Source organism: Gallinula chloropus (assembly GCF_964237585.1).
Source record: "Gallinula chloropus genome assembly, chromosome: 5".
Lineage (NCBI taxonomy): Eukaryota > Metazoa > Chordata > Aves > Gruiformes > Rallidae > Gallinula > Gallinula chloropus.
In genome coordinates, this window is record NC_140090.1 from 24,970,966 (window position 1) to 24,986,285 (window position 15,320).

Genomic DNA, 15,320 nt, shown 5'->3' on the forward strand with positions numbered 1-15,320 from the left:
CTTCTTTACAAAAACACCCCTTCATTATGATGATAATCATGGTGGCATGTACCTTTAGCAAGCAGAGCTCTTGGCTTTTTAGGTTCAGCAATGGGCACTTTCTCCTCTGGGACAGCCCTCTCAGGCATCTCAGGCACTTTAAAGATATTAGTACATTTAATTTTACAGTTACATACAACTGAACACAGAGACTGAAACACAGAGGACAATAGAAGTGCTCTGAAGTAACAGTTTTGCACACACACACACTCACTCAATGTGATCTGATTAGCAAGCATCCTTCAAAACTTCAGATTTGAAATGACAGAACAAAAGAGGTTAAGACAATACTTAAGAGAAGATTAGGTATGTTTATCATGTAGTCATGATAACATGTACCTCTAGCTGATGGAGGTTCTGATTTTTCAGGAGCGGCTACAGGAGTTTTCTCTTCTGGGACAGCCTTTTCCAGCACTGCAGGCTCTTTAAAGATATTAGTGTCTTTTAGTTATATATATTAAGCTTTAAAACAAGCAGTGAAACATAGTATACTCAAGAGAAGGAAAAGAGACCCTATTCATAAGAGGTACCTTTGGATCGTGGAGCTGCTCGTTTTTTAGGTATAGCAACAACGGTCTCTTGCTTTTTGGCCAGCTTGGCTGATGGTATGTCCTCACTTGCCAAAACAGGTTCTTTTTCCTTGGATGCCACTTCAGGCTTTGTTTTTTGAAGTACTGTAGAAGGCTCTGGTTTGTGTTGTGCTAAAATTGGTTCTGGTTCCTCAGGCACAATGACAAGTTCTGGCTCGCAGGATGCCACAACAGGCTTTGATTTTTGGGACACTGCAACAGTTGTTTCTTTGAAATCTGCAATAAACTCTGTTTCTTCAAGTGCTACAAAAAGCTCTGCTTTATGGGGTGGCACAGAAGTTTTTGTTTTGGGGGGCACCACAACACGCTTTGATTTCTGAAGTGAAGCAACTGTGTCTGACTCCTTAGTCACCACAGTGAGCTCATGTTCCTTGGGGACTATGAATGACTCTGTTTTTTGGGATTCCACAACAAATTTTTCCTTTGAGGTTATCATACCATGCTTTAGCTTATGGTGTGGCATGTCAGGCTTGGGTTCCTCAGGTAGCACAACAAACTCTGGCTTCTCAGGCACTACAACATACTCTGTTGTTTGGGGTTCCACAACAGGCCTTTGTTTTGGGGGCATCACACCATGCTTTAGTTTTTGGGATGTCACTTCAGGTTTGGGCTCCTCAGGTACCACAACAAACTCTGGCTTCTCAGGCACCACAAAATGCTCTGTTTTTTGGGATGCCACAACAGATTCTGGTTTCTGGGGTGGCAAAACTGTCTTGGGCTTCTTGGCTGCCACAACATTGTCTATTTTTTGGGGTGCCAGATCAGGCTTTTGTTTACAGATCACTCTCTCAAGATCCAGTTCTTCAGGTTCTATCTCTTGAGGCTTTGATTTTGGGGGTCCTGCAATGGACTTTGGTTTTCGGGAAACTGGAACAGGTACTTTCTTTTCTGGGAAAGCTGTCTTGGACACTTTATGTATGTAAAAGATATTAGTTCTAAATTAAACAACAACACAGGCAACCATACCAAATTTAAGTTAATCTTAAAACATAAAACTGCAATCATAATGAAAACATTAAAATATATCCAGTATCAATCATTTATGTCTTTTTTTATAAAGATGAGTGTATTACATTTTGGTTTTGTCCCTTTTCTCTTAAAAGTACAGCCCTCCTCCCCCAACCTCCATGCCTCCACATGTATGTGCACATGTGCACTGATAGAGCTATAAGTAAAATCCATGATAATTATAAACAGAATGGACAGGACAAAAGATGTTAGTAACAAGCAGAAGAATTTTTCAAGAATTTGCAGTGATGGCATCTAGTTTTTCTTGGTGGAGCTTCTGGTGTTTCAAGTACATTGATATCTTCAACTCCTAGCTACCAGAATGGGTTCTTTCTTTTCTTCTATTATTATAATTTTAAAGACTTTAAAGTTGTGGTTGTTTTCAAAAATCCAAGTGAGTAGAATAGTAAGAATAATCCAAAATAGTATGAATATATTAAGGATAAAATACAGGCACAATTCAGACATCCAAGATTTGTCACTATTCTTCAAAAAGATGCCTGTATGCCTATTTCATACATATAGACAGATACATAGAACAAGTATAATTTAGAATCTCGGAAAACAGAAGGTCTAGCAAACCACAGTGTTAAAGAAAAGAGGAAAAATATTGCTTTTGTTATTTTACAAGTGTTGTGATTTACCTTTCTCTGGTAGAGGTTCTGGTTCTTCAGGTGCAGGTTCTGGTTCTGGTACAACCACAGGTTCTGGTTCTTTAGGCACAACCTCAGGTTCTGGTATTTTAGGCACAGGTATTTTCTTTTCTGGAATCACTTTCTTCGGCATCTCAGGTTCTTTAAAGATATTTATTTCATTTACTTTCAGGAATTTGAAGAACAGGATTTTAAAAGGTGAAAATAATCAAACATCATTAGATAAAATCCCAGCCCTTATAAATAAACTGTTTTTCATATTGCTTGATGTATACCCTTAATAGCCATTGCTGCTTACTGGGAGCTATCCACAAAGGAAGATGATGACAACACAATCTGTAACATTTATAAATACTCGAATATAAAAAAGAGGATAAGAAAAACTTAGAAAAAGATAATATTTAGAGAAACAGATTAGAATTGCTGTGCAATTTTATCAGTATGGAACATGTACCTTTAGGTGGTGGAGGTTCTGGTTTTTTTGGAACTTCAATGTGTACTTTCTCTTCTGCAACCATTTTCTTGGGCACCTCAGGAACTTCAAAGAAAATAATTAATTTTGTGTGAAATTTAAACATATATTTGCAGTGTTAAGACACTAAGAAAAAGTAAATCTCCGAGATTTTAAAAACATCAATGGGCTTGACTATGAATATCAATCTTTTTCCTGACCTACAAGAAATTGTCTCTGATGTCCCAATGATGTACAGATGCAAATACTACAATTTAAATAAAATATTTTATAGATTATATATAGCAAAAGTAAAATTACCAATATCCTAAAATGGTATCCTAGAAAAAGAAGGGGTTTTCTTTCATTACAACAGTTACCTTTAGCTGGTGGAGGTTCTGGTTTCTTTGGTACTTTAATTGAAACCTCTTCTGTGACCACTTTCTTTGGTACCTCAGGCACTTGAAAAATATGAATAGCTTTTACTATAAGAATTTTGTAAAAAATATTAAAGCAAAACAGTAAGACAGTATTAGTGAGAACACTCATTACCAAGATCTATTTTTTTCACACATTTGTTCACTTGAAAAAATATTTGCAACAAAAGAAAATTCTAATAGAGGTCTTGGGTATTGTCTTCTATAGTGTTAAAAGAACATAAGCGATGCTTTTGATTCTCTGTACTATGTCATAATGACAAACTAGTGGGTTTTTTAGGCTCCAAAACTAGTATTTTTCTTGTCTTGACACCTCCTTGGGCACTTCTGGGACTTTAAAATTAAGAACTATGTTAACACTAAGCATTTTAAGAAGTTTAAATAGTATTGAAGTTGAAAAAGAAAGAAACAGAAAGACATCTGGTCACATCTATTAAACCTAACACACTTTACCAAATAGGCTTTTGGCTCTCTTGGTCAAGTCTCATTTGAGAGGAGTAAAAAGCTGCTCCCAAAAATGACATACAAAAATTAAAGCTCGTAAGACAGAAAGGTGGGAAAATAATATTCAAAAAGCCTTATCAGTGAGATAAATTCTTACTGTGGCTTTATTAATGACAACTACCTTTAGCTGGTGGTACTTCTGGCTTTTTAGGAACAGCAACTTTGATCTTCTCTTCTACAACTACTTCCTTGGGTGCTTCAGGCAGTTAAAGAAAAGAGATTATTTTTAGTTATATTGAATTTTTCAACTATATACAAAGCTTTTCAGTAGAAATTACAAGGTAGGGATGTTCTTAATGGTGTAATTGAATTGACATGTTTATTGACTTAAAGTTCTTTTATGTCCCTATAAAGTCTGAGGAAATGCCTCAGAGTCTTTTGGAGCTTCTTCTCCTTCATTACATTATTTTTCCATTTTATTCATTAACCTCCCAAATGTCCATTTGACTAACGGATCATTGTGCAATAAGTATTCATTGTCACTTTTTTCTATGACTTCTTTGTTAGACGTTTGTATCACTTATTCTATACTTTGAAATTATTAAACTTTCTTTTGGGACTAATTTTTTCACTGTCAGTCAGGAATAGTTCATCTCACAGAAGCCATTTGCTCTTTAAGATTTTTGCTGTGGTTCTCATTTATCAGTCTCATTTCTGTCCAGCCACACCAGTATTTATAACACTAATTACAGTAATTACAGCGAAGATTCAATAAGAATTTTCAAAACAGTAGGACATCTAGAATTGTGAGCACAGAAAATAAAGGTACAACACAACTACAATCAAGAAACTAATCTGCACAATCAAGGCAGAGGGGTCTTTTTCTTACAAATTTTTAGGTACCTATAGGACAACATACCTTTGGCAGGTGGTTCTGGTTTTCTAGGCACAGCAACAGGTACTTTCTCCTCTGGAATTTTCTTGGGCACCTCTGGCACTTTAAAGAAAACAGCATTCATTTTTGTTATACTTCAGTCATTTAAAATACGTATTTATTAAGAAGAGAGTCTCACAGGAACCATATCAGAAAGAAATGTAAGATCAGATATAAAAAGAGATACTTTAGGTAAAAAAGTCTTGTATACTTTACTTACTACTAGGATTTTTTATAAAAGAGAAATAAAAGGTAATGTCTTCTTTTACGGTAAACCCTACTGTCCAAGAGAAAGAGAAATCTCCTGTGAGTCACCATTGCTGCCATATATGTTTTAAGTGGTGGTGTTGTGTTAAGTTGCTTAAGACACAGCAACATATAATTTCTGTTCTCAGACAGACTTCATAGGAACATTTGATACTTTAAAGATATTAGTGTACTTTTAAGAATTCCAAAAAGAAAACATGCAACACAGAGACATAAGACAAAACAAGTAGATGTATAAGGATACTCTGACAACAGTTACATGTTCTGAACAGTCTCCATGGTTCTATCACTCCTGCAAATCACGGGTTGAAGAGAATTTGCTGGGGATCTTTTGTGATGCAGTGGTGACATGCCACACAAACTGCTAGTTCAGACAGAATTCTAAAATAAGTGAAGTTAATTTTAACAACTGGTTTCTGTGTCTAATGCCATTTCCGTTCAAAATTTAATCACTTGACCCCTACATGTAACATGAGCAATGTGAAAGAGGAAGTGTATATACCTCTTGATTCAGTATTGATATGACTTCTGAGGCAGTTTACAGCACCTATAAACACCCATGAAGTGACAAAGACTGTTCTGGAAATATCACTGCATTCACTCAGCTAGAATTCACTCAGCTAGAATTTTCCTTCTTTTTAGTCTCTGGCTAATTTCTGACACAGGTTCTGTGCTTTCATGATGTATTACTCTTGGATAAAAGAAACAGACAAACTCAACAAAACAAGGGACAGAAGAAACTTTGAGAAAAAGCAGAAAGAAAAGATATGCTGGCCTATACCTTTGGCAGGTGGAGCTTCTGGCTTTTTAGGCAGAGGGACAGGTGTCTCTTCAGGAATAGTTTTCTTGGGCAATTCAGGCACTTAAAAGATATTTACTGATTTTAATTTTATGACTCAAAGAGAAGTTGAGAAACACGAAAAGGACTTACACAACATAAATGCCACAGATCTGACACAAGTAGACCATGAACTATTAGATGAAAATTATGTAAGATACGAAAAAGAATTTATTTCTATTAGTCTATCAAAGTACCTTTGGATGGTGGAGTTTCTGGTCTTTTGGGAACAGGTGTATGGTCTGGTTTTTTAGGCTCAGGAGTAGGTATTCTTTCTTCTGGAACATCTTTCTTAATGACTGTGGGCACTTTAAAGATATTAGTTCATTTTAAGAATTTATATAGAATAGAAACATAAGTCACAAAAAAAGTTTGTCATGTAAGTAAGGTACTAAAAGAAGGAACACAAATATTAATGACATTGAACAAGAACTAAACCATGAACAAGAATAATTTAATTTTCCTGGAGTTTGCTAATTGCAGGAAGAGTTTATGAAGTTGTATACCTCTAGGTGCTGGAGCCTCCTCTTTTGTATGAACAGTAGAAATTTCTTCTTCTATGTGTATCTCCTCATAAACTTCATGTACTTGAAAGATATTAGTGTAAATACTTAAGTTATTAGAATATCTTCAGAAAACAAGACAACGTAAAAGATAACAACTACTATATAATATTCAAGCCCATCTTAAGATCCACAGGTCTATTTTATATCTACTCTCAAAATCAGGATTCTTTCAAATGAGGGAAAAGAAATATCTCATATTCTATCCTGATCTGACCCCTGAAGCTTGTCAGAAGAACGATGTGTTAAGTGTCTTTAACTGAGGTACTTGTGTGCAAAGAGATAGGCCCTGTATATCTAAGCTCTGATCCCCTATTTTATTTTACCCCTCCCCCCGACTGATCTCAATTAATATGTCAGAGTCCCTTGCAATTGTCTCCTTTGCACATAAAGATAATATTCTTCTTAAGTACAACTGCAAATAATATAATTACTACCTTTTTAAAATAAATGTTATACTGTTGCAGCTAACTACAGCTGCTGACTACACTCTACATTATGGTAGACAGAATGTTCTCAAGATGTCTGAAGATTTATGTATGAAAACATGGGGTTTTATCCCTCAAAACCAACTGAAAATTACTTGTACCTTTAAGGTGTGAAGGCACTTCTTTAGGTAGAGCAGGAGGAATTTTTTCTTTGTGGACAGCTTGCTTTCTTACCTCAGGAACTTAAAAATATTGATTTGTTTTAGAAATTTGAACTAGGAAATAACTATTACAGTTCTATGTAACAATAAAAAATTCTACTAGAACAACAAGGTAATAACCTGTGAATACAACTCAACAACTTCACCTCTGTAATTAGTTTTTCTGATTCCTAACACTTACAGTTCTGACTTTCCTCCCTTTAAAAGGTACTAGTTAGTTGGGTTTTTTTCTTATCAAATAATCTTTAGGAATTTTGGCAATTTAAAGAGTTTCAGGGTTTTTTTAAAATATCAAGATTACCTATTAAGGAAGGCAAAACTCCCGTGCAATTAACTGAATGTTGCGTTTCAAATGGCTATAGAGTACTTCAGTGTTGTTATTTTATTATAAATTTGTATTGCTATGAAAAAAATGTGTGGCTTTGTATTTTGCCCTGGTTTAAAGTCTTTCTTTAATCTTGACTTTATTAAAGCCCCTAATGTGACTGCAAAAAGTGCTTCTGCAAGCAAGCTTCTGTGACAAACTTTTATATTTTTTTAAAAATATATATTGGGAAATTAAACCTGAGACAAGAAGTAAAAAGTAAATTAAGGTTAATTCCTGATGCTGCCTAATTTTGTCTTTCAAAATATTAAAATCTCAATGCAGACTATCAATCTGTCTGAGCAGCTGCTAATACAAAACAAAAATAAGACCTTATAGACAATGTTACTTGAATTTGTTTTCCTGAATGATTCTGTCTTAATAATTATTCATTAGTTTAACACATAAAAAAAAGGCTGAAATATCTCTGATCTCCCTATGTGGGTGCTCTCTTTCTAAGACAAAAACAAATAAATGAACAAAGTTTCTGCATACAAGATCAAATAGAAGAAAACATGGAATCATAGAATCATTGAATGGTTTTTGTTGGAAAGGACTTCAAAGACCATCTAGTTCCAACCCCTCTGCCACTGGCAGGGACAGCTTGCACTAAATCAGGTTGCCCAAAGTCCCATCCAACCTGGCCTTGTACACTTCTAGGGAGGGGGCAACCACAACTTCTCTGGGCAATCATGCAGAGGGACATAATTGGTCTCTCACATGACACCTCACTTTTGTAAGAAAATCCATTTGGAGGTCATATACCTTTAGCTGGAAGAGTTTCTTCTGGAGGTACAGTAGCAGGTATTTTCTTCAGTGGAACAGTTTTCCTTGTCACCGCAGGTACTTCAAAGATATTACATTTTTTAACATACATCATAATATACAAAATGTAAGTAACAAAGAAGCAATGACAGACACATACAATCTAAGGTAACATTAGAATGAACACATTAAATAATGGATTAGCACACAGATGGAATGATGAAGCTGAGTAACTAATCTGTAGGGAGCAAATTGCTTTAGAGATTGCTTGAATAGTTGGTGTACCTTTAGCTGTTGGAGCTTCTGGTTCAGTAGGAATAACAACAGGGACTTCTTCTGTTGGAACTTCTTCATAAACTTCAGGCTCTTTAAAGATATTAGTTAATTTTCATATTTTAGTATTATTTACAAGACAATATTAGAAAGGCAACATACAATGCAAAAGTGGTGAAATGTATGTGGACAAAGATCTGTTTGAAAATAAATTAAATATATCATTTTTTTAGTTACTTAGTTCTGTGTATTAGATTTCACTTGTCCTCATCTGGTGTCAACTATCTTTATCCCAGCTTAAAAATTAAGACATACTCAGGATACCTCTTAAACCAGTTAATCTCTTTGGTCCAAAGTTGTAAAACTGCTTGCCTTGATTGGAAATTTAGTTTATCTCTTATTTAGGTTTCTTTCTCTCATTAATAGAATTAAGCATTTAAAAACATGATACGCTATGACTAAATTTGGAGGCAGAGTCTCAAACACACAGATGGAAGTTACTCTTAAATATAAAAAAAAAAGTTGAAAAATTCACATATTTTATAGAACAATCTAGAGCATGACTTGATACATTCTCTGCAGTTTACTGCTTGGTAGATGTGTCACTGAGGCACCTTCATACAAAGGAGGGTCCTCTTCTCTAGTGATAGTGGTGGGTACTTTCTCTTCAAAGACAACTTTCAAAGGCATTAGCTTTCTCTTAGTAACTTTTAAAATCCCATACAGAACTCACCCCATGATAGTAAGTTCTTTGGAGCTCCCAAATATTTTGCCTTTTAGGAAATGAAATATTTTCAGTTCTAGAACTCTCTTGCTGGAAGAATTAATTATGTGAAGAAATTTATGGGTTTTTTTCTATCAAAGAGCATGGGCCACGTGCTTTTCTCACTGTATCATGCTTTTCCATCTGGCATACGTAACAGCTTTGATGGTTTTAACTAACTAGCTTTTGCCATATTACTACACAAATGTCATGACCAATGTATTAGCTTCAATCCCCCAGTTAAAACTAAATTCACAACTATATTACAAATATAAAAGCACTGAAGGAAAGTAGCAATACTAGCTCAGCATGTTTTAATTAATAAATCAATATATTTACTGTTCAGGGCAAGTATAGCATGTCTGAAATGCTTGTCTGAGTTTTCAATTTATCACTGCGAGCTTTATCTGCACTTAGAGACTCGATACTCTTTCCATGGTATAAAGAACATAAGCATCATTTCAGAAGATGTTAGTTGTAAAAACATACAAATACTTCCTTTCCATAAAATCTGATATCAAAGGTTCGTTTACCTTTCATTGGTGGAACTTCTATTTCAGGTATATACGTAGGTTTCTTATCTTCAGGAACAGTTTTTTTGACAATGGCTGGCCCTTTAAGATATGATTGCTTTTAGAGCTTTCAGTGTTATTTGGAAGAAGTTATAAAAAAGAATAGCAAATCTAGCAACGAAGATTAATGAAACAATAAAGGACAAAATGCTTCCTGAAAGAACATCTATGTTAATTTTGAACATTAGACAGAAAAATAACATATTAAAAATATTCGTGAAAGATGGATATACATTTTGATGATGGAATCATCTCCCTTTCCAAAGGAAAAAAAATATTCTTTCTTTTAAAAATACTTTCCTATGTAAACATAATGACAGAACATACATTTTTTCAAGAGACTCACAGATTTTCAACAAATAGGCAAAAAATTAGACTCAGTCACAAACAGTTAAAAAACACGTAAGGACGTAAAACATATGCACATCTTTCTCAATGAATAATGACGAAAGACTGAAATCAGACTGTGATTCATGAGGACAATGCAGAGGAAGTGTACCTTTAGCTGGTGGAATAATTTCCTTTTTAGGAACAGCAGGTAGTACTTTTTCTTTTGGAACAGGTTTCCTTGGCTCTGCAGGCACTTTAAAGATATTGGTGTTTTTTTAAGAACTTTTGCAATATAATATTATGTAAGAGTACAAGTTAAACAAAAAGCAAGAAATGCAAAGAATCAGAAAATTTAGAAAAACTACAAAATATAATCTTAATCGCTATTGAATGGTGTCCTTGCAGGCTATCCCTCAAATTATTTGGCTTGAATTCACATAACTAAAGTCTTCAGTATCCACTGAAAGAAAAACACTGCTCTTGATTTATGAAACATAATATGTTTCATAAACAATAAGATCAAATTAATGCCATCTGGGAGTATGTTAATGTTTTAATTTCCTATCAAGTAACTCCAAATCTTTCTTTAAAAAACCCCACACCTTTCCCATTGATTTAAATCTGATAATTCATATGAGAAGCATATAATGATTTTCTGGTAAATTACGCACTATGAACAGAAAATTACAGAACTGCAGACTAGTACAGAAATTTGATTGCACTGTGAAAGAAATAGTCTAGCAGTCAAATCAGCGTGGTAAATTACTGGACTTGGGGATTCAGAGACTCAGGCAGAAGGTTGTGCTTTTAAATTTATCTAATAGCTGATAATGTACCTTTAGCTGGTGGAGCTTCTTTTTTAGGAACAGGAACAGGTACTTTTTCCTCTGGCAGAGGTCTTTTAAGCACCTCAGGCACTTAAAAAAAGATTTGATTATGGTTTTTAAGTTATTTTGGTGGAGTTACAATAGATACAAAGATAGCAAGCAGAAAAATCACTCATTTGCAGAGAAACCACCATCTCAGCATTTATGCAGAGACAAGATAGCCACCAGTCTCAGAGTTCTTGATCAATAAAAGGTAAAGAATATCAGAGTACATCTTTCTGACACATTTAAATGCAATTTCTGTTTGGCATGAGGGATACTGTCATGATAATTTAACGATAAGAAGGTAGGTCCTACACAACTTTAGCATCCATGTGTCTCACAGGAGCTAAAATGAGCAAAACAAAACAATTATTGACCCATAAAAATAATCTAATTCTCTCTGAAGATGAACTGCATCAGAAAATTATAATTTACTTTTCTTGTGTCATATCTACACGAGATAGGGGCAGCCAAATGAGGAATCCTCCCATTCTACTCCTTCCTAAAGGAATTCTACTTAGGAAGGAGTAGAAGAGAAAAAAAATCTTTGAATAAATTTATTATTACCAGCAACTAACACACATAGGGCTATAATCTTGGAAAAATATAAACAAAGAGCCAAAGAAGGCAGCAGCTGGGAACTCAACAAACAATAAGAACAAAGAAATCATGACTTAATGTACCTAAAGCTGGTTGGACTTCATAAGCCTCCTCATATACTTCCTCATATTTCTCATAGACTTCTTCCTTCTCCTTAAACTCATATTTTTCATAGACATCTTTTTCCTCAGCTTCCTCTTCATATTCCCGTTCCTGAATTTCCTTGTATGCCTCAGGTTCTTCAGGTTCCTCATATGCCTCAATTTCTTCAGTTTCCTGAACCTTCTCAAACTCTTCAATACTTTCATATGTCTCATATTTCTCATACTCTTCATATGTATACTCATACTTCTCCACCACAGGAGCAGGAGCAGGGACTTTTTCTTTCCGAACAAGTTTCTTGGGTACTTCAAGAACTTTAGAAACAGTATTATTATTACCACCATACATTTATTTTATTTTATGTGTGTATATATATATACATATATATATATAGGTAGACTAGATAATCAACATAGAACAAAAAATTTACATGATAACCACAAGCATGTTACATTAAAATATAAAGGACATTCTCCTGAAACAGTATCTATTATAAAAGATTTTAGGAATTAGGAGGAAAACCAAATGGTTGGGAGGAATAAGAAGAAATGTAACTGTACCTTTAGTTGGTGTTGGTTCTTTGGGTTTGGGTAAAACAGCTGGCACTTTCTCTTCTGCAACAGCTCTTTTACGCACCTCAGGGACTTTAAAGACATGGATTTCTTTTAGGATTTTTTTAAAAAAACACCGTGAAGCAGTATAAGTAAAAAAGCACAAGAAAGATACTTGTATGGTTTCATAACGTGAAGAATTGCTAATGAAGTTTCAATGTAAACTCAGGCAAAAAATTCATAGAAAAATGACAAAAATTAGAAAGAATGTGGCCAAGAGAATTTTTAGTATAAATATTAATTATAATCAAGAGTATGTATACCTTTTGCAGGTGGAACTTCCACTTTTTCAGGAGGCACAACAGGTACCTTCTCTTCAGGGGTAATCTTCTTGGGCATCTTGGGTACTTTAAAGATAGGACTTAACTTCAGTGTTCTTTTGCACAATTTTAAAGTAGACACAAACCCAGACGTGTACAAACAGTAGAACAGAAACTTCAAACAAATAGTACAGTGACAAGACAGACATACTAAGACGTTCCTTGCTAAACACAACTTGTATAAGAATGTTATCTATTAATGACAAAAAGCATTTACAAACTGCAATACCTTTGGCAGGTGGACCTGGCACCTTTTTAGGAACAGGTTCTTTCTTTTCAGGAGCAGGTTTCTTAGGCATCTCAGGCACTTTAAAGAAATTATTTTATTTTAAGAATGTCATCCGATGGTGGTATCAGAAAGACAAGAGAAAACATACACAAACATACACAATAAAATAAGAAGTGTTCTGCAGAATATATTTTAAATGTTTTAAAGATGAGACAGATAAAAAACCAAGACACTTTATATCAATAGAGAGACTTGCTGAAGAACTTTTTGTTATGAAATTGACAGGCACTCAGACATAAATACAGAAAGACAGCAGGGACACAAAACTAACATAAATAAGAAACAAAATAAAATAGCGACACTGAATGAAAGTAGCACCACATTGTTTTCCTAGGTATTAATTTCTATACCTTTTGCTGGAGGAAGCTCCAGTTTCTCAGGAGTGGATACAGGAATTTTTTCTTTTGGGACAGGTTTCTTAGGAACCTCTGGCTCTTTAAAGATATTATTTTGCAAACACATTTTAAAATCACTTTTAGAGTATTAAAAACATGAAAAAACATGAAACAAGATGACAAGCTCCCAAAAACATCACTAAGATTTACATACCACTTAGAACAAGAAATAAAGATGAATTTTAATGAAAACTAAAGATCTTATGAGTAACTTGCAAGAAAAGATTGTATACCTTTTACTGGTATAGTTTCCTCTGGAGTAATTTCCTCCTCTTCTTCCTCACGAACAAAGACGGGAATCTTTTCTTTAGGCACAACTTTCTTTGCCACCTCAGGGACTTTAAAGATATTATTTTAAGAACTTTACTTTCACGACCCCACAAAGAAAAACACATAACATAAACCACAATGACATCAGCTTTGAAGTCACAATAGTAATAAAAGTAAGGAAAAGTCTATTAAATTTTTTTTCACTCCATGAAAACAGCAAAATGCAGTTGGTTTATAAGGATTATTGAGATGCCCCATTCTTAAATACACAGCATCATTTGCAAAGGAAAATATTAGCAAGAAATGCTATAAATGAGAGGTTGTAGAAGACTATTTGCAGCTTTTTTTCCTAAAAAAAAATTCTAAATTTTTTTTTCTAAAAATCAGCTTTTGAGGTAGAATTTTCTTAGCACCTAAGGCTGGTCTGTGCCACAGTCTGCCTCCACTTTGAATTTCATATTTAGTGTATCTTCTGGTTATCTGCATGGTCAGTTGTGATTTAATCTTATTTTCATATAACTTTAACTGAAAAGTTTGATATTTTAGCACACTGTCAACGTACATGTCAGAATGATCTCCCTGAATTAAAGAATTTCTAGGTAAAAGACCATAAAATATTATTACAGGTATTTTGTTTAAACAAAATTTAAATTAATTTCAACATTAGTTCTGAATAATGATATCATAATAAATTATTACATTCCAGAAATCACTTGAAATGGAAAAAAACCAGGTCATTCAAGGCCCAATTCTCACCTCACTGAACTCAACATTAAAATAGAGAGCCAAGAACTAGCAGGACTTGATACAAGGTAGCAGCAGGGTAGAACCAAGGCTTTGATTTCCCATGAATATAAATAGATTTTTCAAATTAAGTTACACTGAAATATGAAAATGTAAGAGAAAAGAATTATCTGCATACACTACAATGTGGTATACCTTTAGGTGGTGGAATTTTCTTTACTTCAGGAACGGGTACTTTTTCTTCTGGAACTGGTCTCTTAGGCACCTCTGGCACTTTGAAAATATTGTTTGGATAAGAAATTTGTAACTACTTTTAGAGCATCAAAACCACTAAATGCACAGAACAAAGTCACAAAGGCCAGTAAGATGAAGAAAACACCCCTCAGAAGGATAATTAAGGTTTATATCCATCTTAAAACAATCAGTAGAGATTAAGATCTTTTAATGAACTGAACAAAACTCGCTGTTAATTTTCAAGAAGAAATGGTGTACCTTTTACTGATATCTTTGGAACAACTTCCTCTTCCTCCTCTTCTTCGGGAACAAAAATAGGAACCTCTTCAGGGAGAGGTCTTGGTATTTCTGGCACTTCAAAGACAGTGTTTAATTGTAGAAAACTTAGACATGACATCAGAAACAGAAAGACAACTTACACAGAAGCTAAAGAGTATGAATTAGCAAGTACATTTGTCACAATCTGCTACTATTCGGCAGTTAAATTCTAACAATGAACATAGAAAAAATTTAAGAAGCATCATCCACATGTTCAGTTATAAGAGATACCTTTGGCTGGTGGAGGTTCTGGCTTTTTATGTACAGGGACTGGTACTTTCTTTTCTGGAACCTTCTTGGGTACTTCAGGAACTTTAAAGACAGTTTTGTTTAAGAGATATTTAATGTAACATGACAACTGTATAACTGTTATTAAGATAACAACACAAATATGGTAGAATTTAATTGTGTATGAAAGAAGACATTGATTTTATCCACAGAAGCACATTTACAAACATACAGACTACAGCATTACAAATTGTTCTTGTAAGGCTAAGGGGAAAGTCTGGCTGTTTAGCTACATTGTTATCTTTTGGAACATCTAATTTTGAAACAAATATTTTTTTAAAAAATTAGGTATGTAAGATTCAAAGGACAGAGACATTACAAGACATAAACACGGAAATTT

General features: G+C 34.2%; 1 protein-coding gene across 1 annotated transcript in view; it reads right to left on the reverse strand.

Annotated features, from left to right (window-relative positions):
- TTN (titin) overlaps positions 1 to 15,320 on the reverse strand; it is a 239,952-nt gene that overhangs the window by 117,273 nt on the left and 107,359 nt on the right. The window contains exons 138-154 of the mRNA XM_084264549.1: positions 14,924 to 15,004; positions 14,633 to 14,728; positions 14,336 to 14,413; positions 13,360 to 13,464; positions 12,672 to 12,749; positions 12,386 to 12,469; positions 11,493 to 11,825; positions 10,777 to 10,857; positions 8,288 to 8,368; positions 5,859 to 5,969; positions 4,542 to 4,619; positions 3,804 to 3,878; positions 3,122 to 3,202; positions 2,745 to 2,828; positions 2,282 to 2,431; positions 570 to 1,538; positions 53 to 136 (exon numbers count right to left, since the gene is read on the reverse strand). Coding sequence (XP_084120675.1) covers positions 53 to 136; positions 570 to 1,538; positions 2,282 to 2,431; positions 2,745 to 2,828; positions 3,122 to 3,202; positions 3,804 to 3,878; positions 4,542 to 4,619; positions 5,859 to 5,969; positions 8,288 to 8,368; positions 10,777 to 10,857; positions 11,493 to 11,825; positions 12,386 to 12,469; positions 12,672 to 12,749; positions 13,360 to 13,464; positions 14,336 to 14,413; positions 14,633 to 14,728; positions 14,924 to 15,004 — 2,649 coding nt within the window. The remainder of the gene's footprint in view (positions 1 to 52; positions 137 to 569; positions 1,539 to 2,281; positions 2,432 to 2,744; positions 2,829 to 3,121; positions 3,203 to 3,803; positions 3,879 to 4,541; positions 4,620 to 5,858; positions 5,970 to 8,287; positions 8,369 to 10,776; positions 10,858 to 11,492; positions 11,826 to 12,385; positions 12,470 to 12,671; positions 12,750 to 13,359; positions 13,465 to 14,335; positions 14,414 to 14,632; positions 14,729 to 14,923; positions 15,005 to 15,320) is intronic.